This window comes from Prionailurus bengalensis, chromosome A1 (assembly GCF_016509475.1).
Source record: "Prionailurus bengalensis isolate Pbe53 chromosome A1, Fcat_Pben_1.1_paternal_pri, whole genome shotgun sequence".
Classification (NCBI taxonomy): domain Eukaryota; kingdom Metazoa; phylum Chordata; class Mammalia; order Carnivora; family Felidae; genus Prionailurus; species Prionailurus bengalensis.
In genome coordinates this window covers 197,772,416-197,792,010 of record NC_057343.1, presented here as the reverse complement: position 1 = coordinate 197,792,010, position 19,595 = coordinate 197,772,416, and the positions used below count along the sequence as shown (strand labels likewise).

General features: G+C 51.7%; 2 protein-coding genes across 10 annotated transcripts in view; one reads left to right on the top strand and one right to left on the bottom strand.

Annotated features, from left to right (window-relative positions):
* HMGXB3 (HMG-box containing 3) overlaps positions 1-12,123 on the top strand; it is a 47,563-nt gene extending 35,440 nt beyond the window's left edge. For 8 of the 9 annotated variants that reach the window (XM_043598142.1, XM_043598123.1, XM_043598094.1 and 5 more), the window contains 7 exons: positions 1,041-1,172; positions 2,059-2,243; positions 5,745-5,964; positions 6,804-6,937; positions 7,758-7,874; positions 9,489-9,698; positions 10,711-12,123. In XM_043598142.1, the coding sequence (XP_043454077.1) occupies positions 1,041-1,172; positions 2,059-2,243; positions 5,745-5,964; positions 6,804-6,937; positions 7,758-7,874; positions 9,489-9,698; positions 10,711-11,178 (1,466 nt within the window). In that variant the 3' untranslated portion in view covers positions 11,179-12,123. The remainder of the gene's footprint in view (positions 1-1,040; positions 1,173-2,058; positions 2,244-5,744; positions 5,965-6,803; positions 6,938-7,757; positions 7,875-9,488; positions 9,699-10,710) is intronic. The other variant, XM_043598133.1, reaches the window with a different exon arrangement.
* Positions 12,124-12,284: 161 nt separating this feature from the next.
* The window catches only part of CSF1R (colony stimulating factor 1 receptor), a 29,652-nt gene continuing 22,341 nt past the window's right edge, over positions 12,285-19,595 (bottom strand). Inside the window, exons 13-21 of the mRNA XM_043598161.1 lie at positions 19,333-19,443; positions 18,574-18,736; positions 16,403-16,494; positions 16,207-16,304; positions 15,164-15,286; positions 14,972-15,083; positions 14,330-14,429; positions 13,358-13,466; positions 12,285-13,259 (exon numbers count right to left, since the gene is read on the bottom strand). Coding sequence (XP_043454096.1) covers positions 13,068-13,259; positions 13,358-13,466; positions 14,330-14,429; positions 14,972-15,083; positions 15,164-15,286; positions 16,207-16,304; positions 16,403-16,494; positions 18,574-18,736; positions 19,333-19,443 — 1,100 coding nt within the window. The 3' untranslated portion in view covers positions 12,285-13,067. The remainder of the gene's footprint in view (positions 13,260-13,357; positions 13,467-14,329; positions 14,430-14,971; positions 15,084-15,163; positions 15,287-16,206; positions 16,305-16,402; positions 16,495-18,573; positions 18,737-19,332; positions 19,444-19,595) is intronic.

Genomic DNA, 19,595 nt, shown 5'->3' with positions numbered 1-19,595 from the left:
TTTTAATTTCTGACTGTTCAGTGTTAGTGTAGAAATACTGTTGGGTTTTGTCTATTGAGTTTTTACCCAGTGACCTTGCTAAATTTCCTTACCAGCTTTAGGAACTTTTTGCAGATTGGTATTATAATTTTTTAAAGTTTTGCCAATTTGATAGGTAAAAACTGGTGTATCATTTCCTAATTTGTTGCACTTCTTTGATTCTTAAGAGGATTGTATGTGGTTTTTTCTTAAATCTCTTTTGTGAATTTCTTTTGTTTCCATCCTTCATTTGAATATTTTGTTGTTGACAGAGTTGTTCCCCAGTTTATCAGTTGTCTTTTAATTGTGGTTAAATTTGTGGTTTTTTGGGTTTTGTTTTATTTTGGGACACAAAGGTGTTTTTTTGTTTTTTGTGGGTTTTTTTTCTTTTTTTAATTTTTATGTAACCAGATTTGGTATTCTCCTTTATGGATTCAGCCTTTGGTATCATGCTCAGAAAAGCCTTCCCCACTCCTTTATACCCTTCTGTAATGAGAACACATATTCTAGAACTTGCTTTTGTGCAAATTTATGCTTTATGTTTTGTGCAAATATAAAATCACCCTCTTTTACTTGTCTTCAATTGATTGTATTTAAATTTTTCTGACTCTTTCATCTTCGGATTTTGTTAGGGGTGATTTTATAGTTTTTGTTACATCCCTGGGCTAGAGGGTACTCCTGGCCTTCCCCCACAGTGTGGCTGTTGAGAAGTAGAGGAAGGGCAGCCCCGCTGGTAATGAAGACTGAGCTGGGCCACAGGGATGGGTTTCTGTTTTTATGAAAACATTCTCTACACATTTAATTGCGTGCTTTTTTCATTTAACTGTGTATTACGGACGGCTCCCATGTCAGAGCATTTAGGTTTACCTTACTCCCTTCTAATGCATAATTTTCTATTTGAGAAATGTACCATAATTAATTTAGCTCTTACGCTATTGCTGGACATTTAGTTTGTTTCTAATTTTTTGCCATTGTAGATGTTTTACCATGAGTTTCTGTGTTGCTTCTTTTTAACTCTGCAGGTCTCTTTAATGTGGGGAACAAGCTACTAGTGAGCCTGGACTTGCTCTTTGCAATCCGAAACCAGATCAAGTTGGGGGAGGACCCCAGAGTGTCCATCAGCACTGTTCTGAAGTCAGTGCAGGAGCAGACAGGTACAGGTTGTCGTTCTGAGTTCCCTGCGAATTTTCAGCGCTGGGCTTCGGTTGAAAGAATCATCTTGCAGAAGAATCTGATAGTTCGGAAAGGAGACATTCTTGACTTCCCTGGTACTCTCCTCCTTTTGAATTTTACGAATGCCAAATTAACTTTGGGAAGAATGAGTCTTTCCATCCAGCCAGGGACCCCCAGCACGAGGTTAAGCTGACTCTTTAGAAGTTCATCCTCTGATCATATGGGTAGACAAGGCCTCACTGCATGTTGATCAGACTCACTCTGAGTACATAGCTTCTGGAGGTCTGCTACCGGTCCCAGGGCTCATGTTGAGACCTGAGGGTGGTGACCACCCTCCTTATTATTAGCAATTATTTTCTCCCTTGCTTTCCTTCTCTCTGTTGGTGCTTTTCCCTTCCTATCCCTGTAGTTTCCGTTCCCTTGCACCTTGCTTGCTAGGAGGTCATATAGAGTACTGCAGAGGTTCTGGGGTCAAACAGGCTTGTGTTTGAGTCTTGGCACTGCTACTTAGTGGCAGTGTATTTTTGAGCAAGTTATTCTCTGTGCCTCAGTTTCTCCAGTTGTAAAATGAGGATGAGAATAGCTTCTATTTCATAAAGATGTGAGAGTTAAATGAGTAACGTATTTGAAGTTGTTTGCACTGTGTTTAGTGCCTAGTAGGTACTTAGTGCGAGGTGGTTACAACTCTGATTGGAATTGCCCTTTGGGGTTGCCACCCGAGCCCTTAGGGCCAGGGTGCTTGACCCTGGGGTGTTCTTAGGGGAGAAGCAGTCTTGCAGAGTTGCTGTTCTTGCTGGCCATTGGCTCGTGCCCAGTGGCCTCACGGTCTTTTGCTGTGACTTCTCAGAACTCTTGCTCTCCTTGCAGAAAAGACCCTGACCTTGGAGGAGCTGAGCCAGCTGCAGGAGCTGCTGTGCAATGGCTATTGGGCTTTCGAGTGCCTCACTGTCCGAGACTACAATGACATGATCTGTGGCATCTGTGGTGTGGCTCCCAAAGTGGAAATGGCCCAGAGGAATGAAGAAAATGTGTTGGCACTGAAGAGTGTGGAAGTAAGTATCTCCTGCCGCCTTTAGAACTGTCCTCACACTTCGGCAGCCACCTTCTTCATGCTGTCCCAGGCACAGATGGCTCCAGTCCTGCCTGAGAGAGGGGAGTGGCATTTTTATCTAAGGAAGGCTGGATGGAAATTACGGCATTTGTTACTTGCCAACAAATTTATTAAACATGAACCAGGTACACTTTTTAGACACTTGGGACATGGCAGTAAAAAACCTATAAAGTTCCTGTGCTCATGGGGCTCAAATCCTGCTTTGGGAATGTGGGAAATCCCCAAATTTGAGAATTTAACAGGAAACAAACATTGTTAATAATTGTATGTTATATCAGTCAGTGTCTATATTATATGTAGTAAGTAGTAATTAAAAGTAGCATAGTGACAGTAAAGCAGGTGAGGAGAAGAGAGCAGTTTGGTGGAGAGCGGGATTCCTGTTTTCTTTTTTCTTTTTTAAATTTTTTTTTTTTTTTTCTCAACGTTTATTTATTTTGGGGACAGAGAGAGACAGAGCATGAACAGGGGAGGGGCAGAGAGAGAGGGAGACACAGAATGGGAAACAGGCTCCAGGCTCCGAGCCATCAGCCCAGAGCCTGACGCGGGGCTCGAACTCACAGACCGCGAGATCGTGACCTGGCTGAAGTCGGACGCTTAACCGACTGCGCCACCCAGGCGCCCCCGGGATTCCTGTTTTCTAGAGGGTAGTAGGGGGAGGCGTCTCTGATATGGTGGCATTTGAGGAGAGATCTGAAGCCCACGTAGCTCTCAGGGGAGGAATATTCCAGGCAGAGAGAGCAGCAAAACATGGTCTGAGGTGGGCTTCCTCTGCCTGGTTGAGGAATGGCAAGGAGGCTGGTGGAGAGCGGTGGAGAGAGTGGTGGGATGTGTGAGTTCAAGAGGCTTTGGGAGGCCAGACTCCATGGGGGCACATGGGCCCCTGTGAGGACTTACACCAAGTGAGATGAGAGCCATGGAAAGAAAGTGTGGAAAAGAGTGACCTGATCGGGGACTTAGGTCCTTAAATAAAAAGCGTTCGCAGAGGTAATACCAAACTCAGATGGGTTTTATACAATTCTAACATCTCCAAGAAATCTATGATTCTGATCAAAGAATGGTAAAAGCAGATGTATTTCTCCACCTCATTGTATAAGACCAAATAACCTTGAAAATAAAACCAGCCATTTACTATAAGAACAAATCGGAGCTGATTGTATTCATGAATATAGATGACACAGGGCTCTATAGGATAATAACAGTGAGTAGAGTAACACATCATGACTAAGCGTATCCCGGGAAACCAAGATTGTTTCAACGTTAGAAAATATACTAATGTAATTTGCTGCCATACAGGTAAAAGGTAGAAACCCATATGATCATTTCATTAGATGTAAAAAAGGCTTTCATTATTATTTAACACCAGTTTTTTTTTTATATTTTTATATTTTTTAATGTTTGTTTATTTTTGAGATAGAGACAGAGCATGAGTGGGGGAGGGGCAGGGAGAGAGGGTGATACAGAATCTGAAGCAGGCTCCAGGCTCTGAGCTGTCAGCACAGAGCCTGATGTGGGGCTCAAACCCACACACCGCGAGATCATGACCTGAACCAAAGTCAGATGCTTAACTGAGCCACCCAGGCGCCCCAACCCCAATTTCTGATAAAACTCTAAGTAAACTCAGAAGAATAGGAATTTTTCTTAACCTGGTTACATGGTGTTTCAAAAAATCCCATAGGTTCCTGAACTCTCTCCCACGATCATGCTGAGAGGTCTGGTCTGCATGCCTGTGAGTAGGCTAGCAGTAGTGTAGTGGTGGGGTGTGAGCTCCCCATCCCTGAACTTGCAACATGAAGTGTCTCTTGAGGCGCTGGACCTTCCGCTCATCTGTTCTCTACCAGGGGTGGGTGCAGGCCCTCTAGAGAAAAGCTTGGGTGCATTTTGGCATGGCCAGCTGAGCCTATTAGGGATTTAATGCACATGCCTCTGTTTCTTCCCAATTAAAAAAAAAAAAACAAAAACAACATATATTTTGATAACGTATTCCTTTGAAGGATGGTGGTACATAACAAGACATGTGAACGTAAGCATAGTGCTTTTTGGAGTCTTGTAAGTGTTGTTTGTAGATAAAGTAAACTATAAAAAAATTTTTGCTGTTGTGTGTTATGTCATCAAGAGGCTATTGCCAAACTTCTTCAGATCTGTTCATCTCATGGTTTTATAGTGTAGTGTTAATAGTAATGCAGCTAGGGTTTATTGAGCATGTTACTGCATTTGCCAAGTTCTTTGGCTCTGCTCAGTGCTTTATTATAGGACTTACTTCTCCAAGCCTGTGAGATTTTTATAGATGAAGGGACTGAAGCCCAGGGGTTTTGTCCAAGCTCACCCTGCCAGGAGGGGTAGAACTGGACCTTGGTGTTGGCTGTCTGACTCCAGAGTCTGAGTTTGTAAGTACTGCTGTGCTCACTCCTGGGACCCTGAGCTCCAATTTTTGTTGTTGTTGTTGTTGTTGTTCTTGTTTTTTGTTTTTAAACACATCTGGCTTCGGAGACCATTTGGTTTCCAGAAGTAAACAGATGTCCACCTCCCTGCAGAGCTTCAGTCTCGTAGACCTGCCTGGTACCTGCTTGGTCAGATCAAGGCTTTTTCTCAGAGAATGGCGTAGAATTCCCTTCACTCTCAGTATAGGCATCTCTTCTGTGGTACTTTCTAGAGACCAGGACTTACTTTATTCTCTCCCTTTTGTGTGTGCAGGGTGGTGTGACGGATGTGTGAGGGAAGCAGGTGGAGGCTCTTCTGATGTCAGGGAAATGGAACAAGAAGTTTCTGAACAGAACTTAAATTTGCATTTGTCCCTGAGGAGACTGTCTGGTGGCCTCTCCCCTCAGGGACTGTATAGAGGAAGACCGTTTGGACTGATGACAGTCACCACATCAGTTTGCACACACAGCAGCACAGTCAGCTGGCATTTCTCACCCCCTTGTTTTGTGGAGAGGGTGTGCTCAGTAGCTGTAAAGTGTGGTGGGACATCTGTGCTCTTTGCTCACAGCGTGCACTAGCGCCCTGGGTGGCAGGAACACAAGGCTTAGGCTTTGGAACTGGACCTTTGTTCGCATTCTTACTCTCTCCCTTACTGCACTAGTGTCACCTCAGACAGACTCCCAGACTTACAGAGCAGTAATCAGTGTCCAGCACATAGCGGGTAGTCAGTGGTAGTCCCCCTTTCCTTGCGAGTCACGGAGAGGACTAGACTATAGATGGATGCAGAAAGGACATAGGATTGTTCGGGTGTTGGGGAGTGCTGTAGTATGGGAGAGAGGAATGCAGCCAAAAGGCAGTTGGGTACTAAGATGTCAGGTCTGGGGGTGCCCTGGCCGTGCATGGCCGTCAGATGCCCCCCCCGCCCCCCACCTTTGTTGTCCGGAGTGTATCAAGAAGGGGGGCTGTTCTGTTGCTAATACTCTGTGGCTCCTACAGTTTGATCGTTTTTATCCTTATCTTTTAGTTCACCTGGCCCGAGTTCTTGGGCCCTAGTGAGGTAAACGTGGAGGACTTTTGGGCCACAATGGAGACAGAGGTGATTGAGCAGGTGGCCTTCCCTGCCAGCATCCCTATCACCAAGTTTGATGCGTCTGTTATTGCCCCCTTCTTTCCACCGCTCATGAGAGGAGCTGTGGTCGTCAACACTGAGAAAGACAAAAACCTGGATGTGCAGCCAGTACCTGGTGAGATCACCTGACTCAGGTCAGGGGAGGGCCCAGTCCAGAGTCTGGGACATTTTCATGGCCAGACCGCATAAGTGGGGGGCGGGGGCGGTGCGATGGGCAGGCTCGCCTAGAGGGCTCTTTGGAGAAAGATAGTGACAATCTGTGACAAAATTCCCTAGAGATTAAAGTCATGGTGCAGAATTTTGGAGAGCTGCCAGCCAACTTTCACAAAACGGTACTTTTCCTTACCAAGTGGAATACATTTCCTATTTTATTTCATTTTTTAAATTCTGGATGTGACCTCAGATGATCTTAAAAGTATTTTAATACGTTGTGATTGGCTGGTTCTCAAACAGTGCTTCCTAACATTAGTTGCTGAGGTCTCACCTCATGTTTACTGTTTCAAGACCCAGAAACTGGTTTTCTTTTCTAAGACCTCCACATAGTTCTCTGTTGGCCAGGCAGGTTCAGGAACACAATGTACAGAGAGTGTTCTTGAAATGAGCGCTACTGCTCTGCTGCTGCTGCCCTTGTGGTAAGCATCTGAGATCTTGGTTCTTAAATACCCATTTTGGGGTTCTTTGAGGACACTCTACTGGATCTCTTCCCTAGATGTTCAAGGGTAGAAAGCCGGTTCTGAGAGACTTCAGATATCTGCAGAAGTTAGAAGACCTTCTTTGAGTCTACCTCCTCCAGCACCCGGGGCAGTGCTTGGGGCAGAGCCTGCTTCCACCGCCTGCTGTACTTAGGCCTCGTCCCCCCCCGCTTCTCATCCTCACACATGAGGGGCTACCTGTGACGTCTGTTGGCTGGCAGCAGCCCCCCCACCCCCACTTCAACAGGGCTGTCTCTTGCAGGCCATGGCAGTGCCTTGGTGAGGCTACTCCACGAGGGCACCTGCAAGCTTGAGGAGATTGGCTCCTACAGTGAGGAGGAGCTACGGCACTTGCTGAGGCAGTGTGGCATCCCCTTTGGGACAGAAGACTCCAAGGTGAGTGTCGGGGGTGGCAGTGCAGATAGGGACTTTGCGAGCAGGCTGGCTGCCTTTTCTGGGCAAGGATACGAGCACCCGTGACAAGTGCCTTCACCGGACAGAAGGTGCGGGCAGTCAGGGAGGCCTGGGATGTGGTTCGCAGCCAGAGCATAACAGGAATGGGAGGCCTTTGCCTCCAGTCAGTTCCTCTGTGGGCCCAGACTCTGGGGTCAGGAATCCTGGCTCTCCCACTTACTGGGCATGATCTTGGATAAGCTCCCCTACGTTTCTCAGCCTCATTTTCCTGGTTTACAAAGTGGCAATAACCAAACTACCAACCCATGAAATTGTTGTAAGGGAGGCACTTTGCAGTATGTGGTTATCACCTCTCCTGGCTCTTAGAAAGTGAATGCTGTTACATGCATGAAGAGAGACAGTGTGTGTATGCATGTTGTGCGTGCGTGCACACGTGTATGTGAATGTGTGTGTTTTACGCATATATTATTTCCTTTTTTTTATACTAATAATGCTGTTGAAAATGTTACGCTTTCTTCAAGTTCAGACTCACATGTTAGCTTTTTTTGAAGCATTCCCTGCCCTGTAAAAAGTAGGAAGACCCCAGGCTTCAAGAGTCTGGCACTTTGGTCATTCTGGCTGGCTCTGTGACCTGGTCCTTTCACGGCCCTCAGAGGACTTTGGGCTAGTGAGGCTCCAAGGCCCACTCTGGCCTTGACAGTTTATTCTTTTGCTTTGGATATTGAAGTGAGCATTTGGTGCTGCACACCAGGCCTGGTCCCTTAGCATTTACTGCTCTGTTTTTAATCTTGTCTTGCTCCAGGAACAGCTCTGCTTCTCCTTGTTGGCCCTCTATGAATCTGTACAGAATGGAACCAGAGTTAGACAGCCCCCACCTCATCTCACGGGGGGTAAAATCTACAAGGTGTGCCCCCATCAGGTAAGAGGATAAGAAAAATACTGTGAATTTGTCCACACCAGATTGTCCACACAGGGAATCTGGTTGATCCAGCTCATCCTGTGGGAGCTGGCACTTAGGTCACTGGGCAGCCTGCGGAGTAGCTCCTTAGGGGTCAGTTGCCAGCGTTTGCACTAGGAAGGGAGCCTGCATTGTCACCAATGAGGATTAATCCCCTTTCCACATGCTGGTGGCCCTGCATAGCCGTTGAGGATTCAGAGGTGAGTGCTGAAGATGTCATTCCTCCACTAGATGATCTCATTCTAGAGTGGAAATAAAGCCACCATGGCTTATGGCGCTAACTCTGAAGGAACTAGATGAGACCTGAGATAAAAGATAACAGAGAGGGACCTGCTGTCTGGAGCAGCCAGTGATAAGCTGTGGAAGTAATGTTCCAGCAGAGGGAGGGGTTGACCACTAAGTCCTGAGTGGAGAAGCCTAGTGAGCCCAGAGGAGGAAGGTTGGAAGGGTCACCAGAGGCCAGATCATGTAGAGCTTTGTAGGCCACAGTAGCAGTCTGGGTTTCCTTCTGAGAGTGATGAAGGGCCCACTGGACAGTTCTGAGTGGGAACTGGGGAGGCCGTAGTACAGATTTTGGTTTAAGAAGAGCACGCCTTATGTCAGTAGAGCCTGAACAGGGTAGACACTGGGATGACTCTGGGAAGGTTGCGCGCCGTATGACAAAGCAGGCCAAGGAAGACGCTGGGGTTGAAAACCCCTTGAACGAGTATTTAAACAGGGCAGAGATTGCCAGCACAGCCTTCCGTTAATTCAGGTGTGTGAGCGGACATGGCGACTGGCTAGCCAAAGAGAATCTGATTATCAGCTTCTTTGACAAAAGCTGCGTCTGAAGGACAGACTTGATGTCTCTCCCTGGCAGAACAGAGCCTGCTCAGAGGACTGTGCTCATGTGACTGGGGACTGTCTCGTGGGAAGCATTTGACCACACAGGGCTGTGAGAGCTGCAGAGCTCAGGGCTGTGATAGGCGAGCAGGGTTACTAGGAGGTGATAGCCAGGACTGGTAGGGGTGAAGGTAGGGAGGTGGAGGCAGATGCAGGATTCCCCACTGTACACAGAGTTCCTCAGCAATGAAGTGGCATCTGGGGGCGGGGGGCCCTGTTGGTGGAGGTGTTTCCTGGTTAACATTGGGCAACATATCCGGGTCTGCCGGAGAGCTGCTCAAAATACAGATGCTCAGGCCCCACCCCCAGAGGTTAATTCCTTAGGTTTAGAGTGGGGCCCTGGAACCTCCATCTTGAACCAGCTGTTAGCTGGCGGTGCTGTGTGGCTGGGAATCGGAGCCACTGGACTCGACAGTGCTTGTTAGTGTGGAGGGTGGGGTTTGGAGCAGATGCCCTTGGGGCCTCTCAGCCTCAGTTGAAGACCAAACGGTCCCAGCTATTCTCTCAGAAAGTCGGGGACGAACTAACAACTTCAATTAGGGACAGAAGTAGGAAGCAGGATGTGACGGGCTCTGGCAGGACGGCCATGGCTTTAGTCACAAAACCTGATTATTCCTGGGAAGAAGGCAGTGAAGACTCAACTCAGTCTGTCTGCTGATTGGCTGTGCTGTGTCCTCCCATCTCCCTGCCCAGGTGATCTGTGGCTCCAAGTATCTCGTGCGGGGCGAAAGTGCCCGCGACCATGTGGATCTGCTGGTCTCTTCCCGCCATTGGCCACCTGTCTACGTGGTAGACATGGCCACACCAGTGGCCCTGTGTGCTGACCTCTGCTACCCAGAGCTGACCAACCAGATGTGGGGGAGGAACCAGGGCTGCTTCTCTAGTCCTGCGGAGCCACCTGTGGTGAGTTCCCTTCTGAGGAGCTGGAATAAATCCCACAGACTCACCATGTTTCACCTCCTGGTTCTTTGGGAAGGCCTTACGGGAACCATCTCCAGCATCCTTTGTCTCCGCTACTATTTTGTCTTGATGCTCTGAACCAGCATGTACTCCACAAATTTTTACTGACCAATCCCTGTACGTGTGAGGCCACAGCATGTCACTGAAGAGTGCCCAGGATGTCCCAAACACAGATATTTTGGAGTCAAAGGAGTTGCCCTCCAGATAAGCCTAGAAAATTGCCGCTTTTTGGAGACATCATGCGTGTTGGTGTACTAAAGACCCAGACCAGCCAGGTGTTGGATTTGACCATGAATATACCGCATGGCATACCTGTTATGATCTAGAGGTACAGAGGCTTAGAAAACACCGGTCGTATCCAATCTACTCTTCTTACTAAAAGGGTAGAGTAAGGTCCAGAGAAGGGAGGTGGACTTATCCAGTGTCACAAAAGGAGATTAGAGGCAGAGCCCTTGTCTCTGCTTTTTGGTGCTTTGAACCAGGCAGTGATTCTTACCAGACACATTTGCCCTTTGCTGGAAGACATGTTAGGACCGGCAACAGGAAAAAGGGGGACATCATTGTCATCATTCATCTTTTCCTTATTCCCTGGACTCACTGGCTCTGCGAGCTTGTGCTGGGCACTGCCGAAAGGCGAGTGAGCCTCAGCGAGGGCCCCCTTCTCCCCACTCCCCGCAGCCCCAGCCTGAATTGACTAGGCACAGTAGTAAGTGATAACAGCTCAGGTAATCCAACATCTGTTCTGGGAGGTGGCCTCTGTTGCTGTCCCCGTCCTCACGAGGAGACAGAGGCACCGAGGAAGAAGAGAGGGGACTTGCCCCAGGAGATGTAGGCATATGTGGAGACGTGAGGGTTTACTGGGCCGACTGACCCCACAGCCTTCATTCTCCCCCACCACACAGCTTCTGCCTCAGTCATTCCCTCATGTCAGAGTGGTTTCTTCTCTCTCCTCTAGAGCGTATCCTGCCCAGAGCTCTTGGACCAGCATTATACTGTGGACGTGATGGAGGCTGAGCACTCCGTCCAGCACCCGGCCACCAAGACTGCCGCACGGCACATTGTCCATATAGACACACAGTCCAGTCTTGGTGACCCCAGTACCGGGCACCACTCTTCAGCCCTATGCCCTGAGTTAGCACCCTACGCAGCCATCCTGGCCTCCATTGCAGACAGCAAACCAAACAGTGTCCGCCAGCGGCCCATTGCCTTTGACAATGCCACCCACTATTACCTCTACAACCGCCTCATGGACTTCCTCACCAGCCGCGAAATCGTCAACCGGCAGATCCATGACATCGTGCAGAGCTGCCAGCCTGGCGAGGTGGTCATCCGCGACACCCTCTACCGCCTTGGGGTTGCTCAGATCAAGACAGAGGCTGAGGAAGAGGGTGAGGAAGAGGAGGTGGCTGCAGTGACAGTATAAGCCAGGCTCTTGCACCGGGACTGGGACTGCACCATCTCAAGCCATAGTGAGGCCTTTGCCCGAGGCAGATCCATCCAGGGAACCAGCGGGAATGTTCACCTTTGGGGAGGCCTCTGATGCTGGGACTGACCAAAGAGCTTCCCTTTCTGAGCATGGTGGGGCACGGGAGCCATGGTTCTCAATCTCCTGGGGGTCAGGAGAAGCACCAGGACACTCCTTACTAGCCCCAGAGAGCACTTAGGGGATATAGGATGTTCAACAGAGGGGAACGGAGGCTGAGGGAATGCTGGTAGCGGATGGCTTCCCTGGGGCCTGCTGCGGGTCCGGGTCGAGGTCCTGGGGTGGGCTGAAGCGGAGTCCGGCCTTCCGGGGGGAAGGCCACTGAGGTAGCTCTTCCCACCCCAGGGAACACTCTTTCCAGCCCCTGTGGCCACACAACTTCCTTTTAGCCTGTTGCCTTTGACTTGGGGGCCTTTGGGGCCTCATTAGCTCTAGGGGTCCCTTTGGGCTCTTGATTTTCCCAGAGGGGGGATGCATTTCCTTCCTACTCTTCCTGCACCCAGATTTGGGGGAAGCTGAGGAAGGAGAAACAGCCACCGCTCTCTTCCAGGACTGTCTTCTCTGCCCTGAGCTTTAAGGAAGAGGACCCCCTTCCTCCTTTCCCTGGCCACTGCTGCTGCACCCCACATCTTTTCTGGGCCCTGGATCCTCACCACAGAAGGGATGTGGCCCACTGGCATGACATAACCTGGCGGCAGTAGGAAAAACTCCCTTCTGTGAAGGGGAAGCAGACTGGGCCATGAGGAAACAGCGGGACTGGCTCAAGTGCCTAAGGTTTGCTTAGGGCACGGGAATTGGCCGTGTGTTATTTAATTTATTGAGAGGAGTGGAGTAGGTGGCTTTTTTCCCCTCCTTCCCCTGCCAAGAATAAAATTTATTAAATTATCTGTTTTGGTGAAGCAAGAATCAATTCCACGCTCCTTGTGTGGGGCACAGTGTGGTTGAACGGCCAAGGTGCTGAGCTGGTCACTGGACATGAAGAAGGATGGAAGGAGGTCCCAGGGAATCCGCAGGCCCTCGTGTGGCACAAAGAACCAGAGGCCAGCTGTGTTAATGCTGTTAGTTTAATGACAGAGACGTCCTGCAGTGTGACTGTTAGTTAAGAGGAGTCAGCTTGTCGGAGTGTGTGCTGCTTGCTTGGTGTGGCCAGCCACACGGGTCCCCTGCCTTCCAGCTCAGAACGACAGGGTGGGGGGGGGGCAGAACCCCGAACTTTTAGCTGCCACCTGGCTCGTTCTAGGGACCAGATCCAGGGAGGGTGGGGCTGTAGAGAGAAGGCCAAAGGGCAGGGACTAGGAGGTACAGTTCATTCTTAAAAAAGAGCCCCCCCCTGCTCTCAGGCACTGGGCCAGGCACAGTCTCTGAGCACCTGTCTGCTCTTGCCGTTTCACTTGGCTACAGGGGGGGTCCTCTGCCAAGGCCTAAGGAGCCTTGTCTTCTCAATGTTAGGGCACTTCATGGCCGTAAAATCAGTCCATTTCCAGTGAGGCAAGGGAGTTAGGGAAAGGGGTTCCTGGAAGTGAGAACAAGGTTAAGAGTGAGCTGGGGGTTCTCCCAGTCGGCATAGCAAACATGAGGCCATAGCATTGAGAACAGTGGGCGGGGTGGGGGGCTCAGCCGTAGCCCCTGATTGGCAGTGATGGCCCAGGCCCTGGAAGCGGGGTCCTCCCGAGACCCCCGTGGATCTCACGTTCCTGAGTTTCAGAGCTGGGCTGGGCTGTTGAGTGAAATGACCAAGGGCAGAGTCTGTAGGTTCTCCCCGTGGTGCCCCATCCACGGAGGAGTTGAAGCTTGGAGGAAGGGGAAAGCGGCGCTTCCCTGTTGTCCCCTCAGCAGAACTGGTAGTTGTTGGGCTGCAGCAGGGGCTGGGCGATATCCCCCTGCTCACAGCAGGCCAGGTGCTCGCTAGAGCTCTCCTCCTCGGGCTCACTACTGCTGCCACCGCCACTGCCAGTGCGGCAGCTGCTGCTGCTGCTGCTGCTGCTGCTGCTGCTGCTGCTGCTTGGCAAGTTGGTGTAGTTCTGAGGGTGGGAGAGTCGGGGGTGGTCAGTCCTGACCTCTCAGGCCCAGCCCGGCCCTGCTGGAGCCAGCCACCCACCCTGAGGCCAGCCCCACTCACCGGCACTCTCCTGTCCTCTTGAGCCTGCTTCTGGAGGAGGGAGCAGATCTGCTGGAACGTGGGTCTGCGGGTGGGCTCCAGGGCCCAGCAGGCCTGCATGATGCTATATCTAAGGTAGGACAGAAGCTGCCCGTGGGTCTGGGGATCCAATATGCACACATGCACACGTGGGCACATGCACACACACCCTTAAAGTCTTGCCCAGCAGAGGTCCTGAAACCTAGTGAAAAGTGTGCCTGACACAAGGCCTGTGCTAAGTTCTTGATATGCATTATCTCATTTAATCTCCCCAGTAACCCTTGGAAGCTATTTTCATCACGCCCATTTGACAGCTGAGGGGAGAAAAAGCTCAGAGATGCTATCTTGCCCAGGCTCCTAGAACTGAGAAGGGGCACTCCCACTGCCTGCAGGTAGGTCTGAGAGGCGGGCTGAGATGACTGTTACAAAAGACGAACATGGCAGTGAGCCGGCCACAAGTGCCTGGCCAGACACGGGAGCGGCTCTGTCGAGTGGCTGGGGAAAGGTGTGCTGGGCGAGTTCATGGCCTGCCAGCCCACGGGAAGGCCATGGCGAGGGTAGGGAGGCGGCAATTCTCGGTGGGCCAGCTGTAGTGAGATGGTTAGGAGGCTGCATTGCAGGCTGGCTGGTTACACAGTGAAGGAGTGGCTGACACCACAGAGAGCCAAGATAAGAAATGAGAAGAGTCTGCCTCGACATAATAATAGAGTCTGACTTCAAAGTCTATCATTTGAGTTAGCACCAGTCCCATTTCAGAGACCTCTGAGAACAGCTACTTGGAAACCAGCGGAAATCCCGCACTCTCTAAAATGGGCTTGTTTTGGCCCACTGTGGGGGAGATGAAGCCTGGCCCTGGAACACTGTGGACAGGGAGAGACTAGGACCACACACCTTTCCATCCCCTTCAGCCAAAGCCTGGGGAGTCCTCTCTCCTCCCTGGGGTCCCTCACTTACATGTTCTTTGGGGCGAATGCAGGCTGGGCCATTTGGTATCCATCCTTCACCAGTTTGTAGAACTTGCTGTTCACCAGGATGCCAGGGTAGGGGTTCAGCCCTGCAAAGGCCAAGAGCACGTAGGAGCCCATGCTCGGGGCTCATGTTCACCTGCCCCCACACCCACACCTACATAAGAGTTACAGTAGGCATAGGCTTCAGTGAAATTTGGGAATTTCAGTGAAATTCACCCCGGCCTCATCACACCACACAAAGAATTCCAGCACAGGCTTGGAATAAGAGGTTACAGGAGCTCGCTGAAGGGCTTAGCCCAAGTCTCTGTGCCTAGCACTCCAGAAGTGAGATGTGCACACTTCAGACAAGGAGGGAAAACTTCATCTGAGGAAGCAGCAACTGCACTGGCAGGCAGATGAAGGAACAGCCCAGAGGGAATGCCTGGCAGCATGGAGCATCTGCCCGGCCCACACGGGAGCTGCACTGCTTGGTTTTCAGACGCTTTGCCCGTCACTTCACTCCCACCAGCCTTTCCTCTGCCCTGGGCAGCAAACACCCTTGGCTGGCATCCTTCGTGAGGTATAGGACACCATGGTAACCAAACACGGGTCAGCCCCAGCCTGAGCCTGCACTGGCCCAGTGGCTTACCGAGTGAGAAGATTTCCCAGAGCAAGATGCCATAGGACCAGACGTCGCTCTGAACCGTGTAGACACAGTCGAAGATGCTCTCCGGAGCCATCCACTTCACAGGCAGGCGGGCCTGGCACGGAAGACCCCGGTCACCTCGGACCCTGGCTCACTGCCCCCTCCCCAGCCCAGCCCACCCTCCCCAGCACTCACATTGCCCTTGACGATGTAGTTGGAGTCATTCATGATGTCCCTAGCCAGCCCGAAGTCCCCAATCTTGGCCACACGCCCACTGGTCAGCAGGACGTTTCGGGCTGCCACGTCCCGGTGGATGCACTGACAGAAAGTACTTACAGAGTTAGTCTCGGCCCGTCCCCCACTTGAGCCTGAGGTGCAGGGGGAACAGCCAGGGTCCCCCCAGAATGCCTTGGGCTCCTCGTCGAGGGAGTGAGCATCAGTTTTGGTCCTGTACCCTGGCTCCCGTCCCTACCTGCTACCAAGATCCAGGTCTGAGGAAGTTTCATATGGCTGGAAAGTTGGGTGTTTAGAAACCACCATCACTGTGGCCCACTGGGCCTGAGCAGTGGGAGCTGACTCAGAGCCAGGCGACCCGCTTGTGCTCAGCAGCTATGAGCCCTGGTGCTGGAAACAGCCTCTGAGCCCACCGGCTGCTGATAATAGCAGCTGCCACTTCAGGGCCCAACCGTGCCAGGCTTTTCCCTAAGCATCTGCACACACCGTAACCCTGTTTTGCCCTCCCAAATCTGCTGTGAGGGGGGCGGTCACAGCCCCCACCTGCTGGGAACCTCCTGAGTTGGGCCTATTGTACACATCATCTCCTACCCTCATGACAACTCAGGGAGCTTCCTTTATGGGCCCCACGAGACCGTGTGCTTCACAAGAGGACATAGTCGTCTTGTTCACGCTGTTGACCAAAACTGAAGGAACAAGGCCTGTTCTTGGAAACGGGGTCCTCCGTGGCCTGCTGCACCCCAGGGAAACAGGTCTGCTCAGGCTGGGGCCCTCACCGTCCTGAGTTTGAGGAACTCTTCAGGCATGGGTTTCTCCCACTCACCCCTAGAGGCTGTGTGGCTGCTGCCCACTTGCTCTCTGGCACCCTGGCTCCTCCTTGCCTTCACCACGTGCTCCCCTTTCCTCCCCTTCATCCTTAATCACCCAGCCTCACGGGAGATGTGGGGGTTCAGCCACCTCCCACCTCCCTGGATGACCACATTTGGACCCAGTTTCCAACTCACGTTCTTAGAGGCAAGGAAGGCCATCCCCTGGGCCACCTGGCTCGAGAAGTGGAGCAGGTCCCGTAGCTCCAGTGGCCTCCCGTCCTCCTTGCCCAGGTCTGGTGTGGGGAGAGGTGTCAGGGCAGCCCCACCACACCCCAGCCCCCAGCGGCCCCTGTCCTCCGCCCTCCGCACCTGCCACCCAGCGCCTCCTCACCTTCTTCAGAGAAGGAGTCATTTGAAGAAGAAGTGGAGACAGGCCTCATCTCCACATAGGTGTCTACACCCTGACTGGAGAAACCGCTGTCTCTATATAGGAAAAAGGATGTGGGGGCGGGTAGGTCCCCATTGCTATACTAACCAGCGCGGGCCTTGGCCTCCAGCTCCCCGTGTCCTCTCCAATCAGCAGGGAAGGGCAGGGACCTCAAGGTCAACTTGAACATCCCTTTCTGACAAGGAACCCCCCCAACCCTAACTGCCACCACATTCTGTGTAAGCGATCATTGATCCCTGCTTGGCCATCCCAGGGAGGAAGCTTACAATTTGTTCTGTCGTTGGGCAGCTCTCTGCCTATTACAAAGTTCTGCACTTTTCCTAATGCCAGTCTGCCCCTGGGGTTTTCCTCCTGCTGGTCCTTGCTCTGCCCTCAAGGGCCACACAGAAGTAGGCTCCCTTTTCCCATAACAGCCCTGCAGGGATTTGAGGATATTCTAGGGCCCCTTCTTTGAGCTTTCCCCACCTGGACAGTGGCTCTCACCACTGGCCAGCTTCACATTCAATCACCTGGGGAGTTGTCAACTCTCCCCATGCCCAGAACACCTCAGAAATTAGGGGTGAAACCCAGTCATTCACACTTTGAAACCTCTCCAGGCAGTTCCTGTGTGCAGCCTGAGTGGAGGCCTCTGGTCTAGAGGAGGGCTTCCTAAACTGTAATTCATGAGTGTAGGAGTCACCTGGGCAGTCTCATCTAAATGCTGATTCTGATTCAGCAGGTCTGGCGGGCCCGAGCTGTGTCTCTAACAGCTCTTAGGTGATGGCTGTGAGCATAGGCTTTCAGTTGTAGGTAGGTTGGAGAAACACTTCTCTAGATTGAATAGCCACTACTGTTTCTAGTATTCTAACAGGTGTGATTTCTGGCCGTCTCCCCTTCCTGTCCCCTCTGCGATGGAGATGCACACCTTGACCATGCCCATACTCTAGTGTTCCCAGAAAGAGAAGGGAGTGTCTTATCTATGCTCTGACCGTGGCAAAACCATCCCCTCCCCTGGTCTAGAAACTATACTTCTAGCCTGGGAACCCGTTGGCAGGATTGGTTCCCATGCCATTTGCCCTTGAAGTGACCCCACTGTATGAAACCTTTCCCCATCTGCACATTTGAAGATAAGAAGTTAATACTTCACTTTAGTTCTCATTTTGATTTGACCTGGCCTGAGGTTCCAGCCTGCAGAGGCCCAGTGTGAGCCGCCCTTTCAGAGGGGTGTCAGAGAACCAGAAGAGGAAGCAGATCCTGCCAGCCCTCCTATTCGAGGATACTGGATGGAGTTAAATGGCCTCCTTCCCCTTTTGCCTCCCCGGGCTTGGCAGCTGACAGTGGCTAAAATAGGGGTTCATTGTACACCCTTCTTGTTCTGATCCTGTCTCAGCAGCCTGGCCCTGAGGCCCCACAACCCCCAAGACTGAGACTTCCAGGACACCACTGTGGCTCAGGTGAGCACTGGACCAGGAGTCAAGGGAGCAGAATCCGAGCCCAGGCTCCACCCCTGCCCCTGACTCATGTGTGACATGAAACTGGCCACTTCCTCTCTCTGGTTCCCCATGTGGCTTTGTCCATTTGTCTCCGAGTGGCTTCCAGGAATCACAGCAGTACAGAATAACAGAGACGGAAAGTCTCTGAGAGGCTCAACCCCCCAATGGCTTGCCTGGGGAAACCGAGGCCCAAGTAGATCAGGGACCTGGCCACAGACTGTTTTGCCCCTTCTCACCCAACAACCAACAGACTTTGTCCAGGTGCTCTGCAGCCCCTGACGGCATGGGAAAAACAGGGCCATTACCCCCAAGATCTGCCCATCTCTTGCTAGAGCCCTGAACGGATCTTGGCTGACCTTTTACGTACATTCAAGTGGCGATACCATTAACGCCTGTCTCCACCAGACCATGAGCCCCCCATCTTTGCCCAACATGCTCCTAGAACATAGTAGGTCCTCAATTATTTGTTGGATGACAGAAATAAGTAGTAGAAAAACTGAGTTAGCCCACAGAAGCTGGGGTGACTACTCCCCGTGGAACGTGAGGGCCACACAGCCACCGAAGCCTGAGTTCACTTTAGGGACAGACCCTGGGGCTTCCTCCCAGTCCCAGCCTCTTTCCTGTCCTTTGCCAGGGTACTACCTGCGAACATATTTCTTCTCCAGGTGGATGTTCTTGTAGCCAGCGCCCGCCTCGGGGTCCTGGCCCACACTCAGGCTGGGGCCCAGCATGGCCTCAGCCTGCCTTCGCAGGAAGTTGAGCAGGTCGCCGTAGCAACAGTACTCAGTGATGACCAGAACAGGGCCTAGAGCAGCCAAGAGAGTGGGGTAAGTGCACTCCTTATCCCCCCCCACCCCCGTGTGAACAGACATGGGGTAGGGCAACAGGACACCCTGGAATGGGGATTCAAGAGCCCTGAGTTCTAATCCTGACTGACTGTGAGCAGCTTTTTCTGCTTTCTGTGCCTCAGTAACCCCATCTGTCTAAAGCAGAGGAACCTCAAAAAACTGTAGTAGCATTCCTTCTTCAAAGGATATCTGTGACAGTTCCGTAGAGGTCAAGGCCCTGGGGTACCTCTGTGGACCCTGTGGTGAATGTCCAAGTGTCTTTGGGTGGGATCTTCCCTCCGGACCCCCGGAATCAGACTCCCTGCAGCAGAGCCTGGGGACCTGCACTCTTATTCCCCTCTCTGGCTGACTCTGATACCCACCAAAGTCTGAGAGCCACTGATCAGAGCTCCCAGAACTATCTATCATTCATAAACAGCTTCTGACCCATCCAGGCACCTGGTGTGGGAATTTGAGGAATGCTGAGATAGATAGGGATCCTTCCAGAACTTGGGGGAGATGGGAAGATGGGGTGGGGTGGCCATGGGCCCCGATGCCTGCCAGGACCCCTCACCTCCGTGGGTACAGGCTCCCAGAAGGTTGACTATGTTCTCGTGTTGGCCCAGGTGACTCATGATCTTCAGTTCTGACATGAGGGCCTCCTTCTCATCTGCATGAGCAGTGGCTGGGAGATGGAGCCACAGGTCCCATCAATGGGGAAGGGCAGGACATACAGAGCCACACGGACAGATGGGAGACACCCAGGAGAGCAAGCAGGGCGTACCCAGGGCCCCAGAGTGACCAGGGACCAAAAGAGGGAAGAGGAGAAATGCGGGC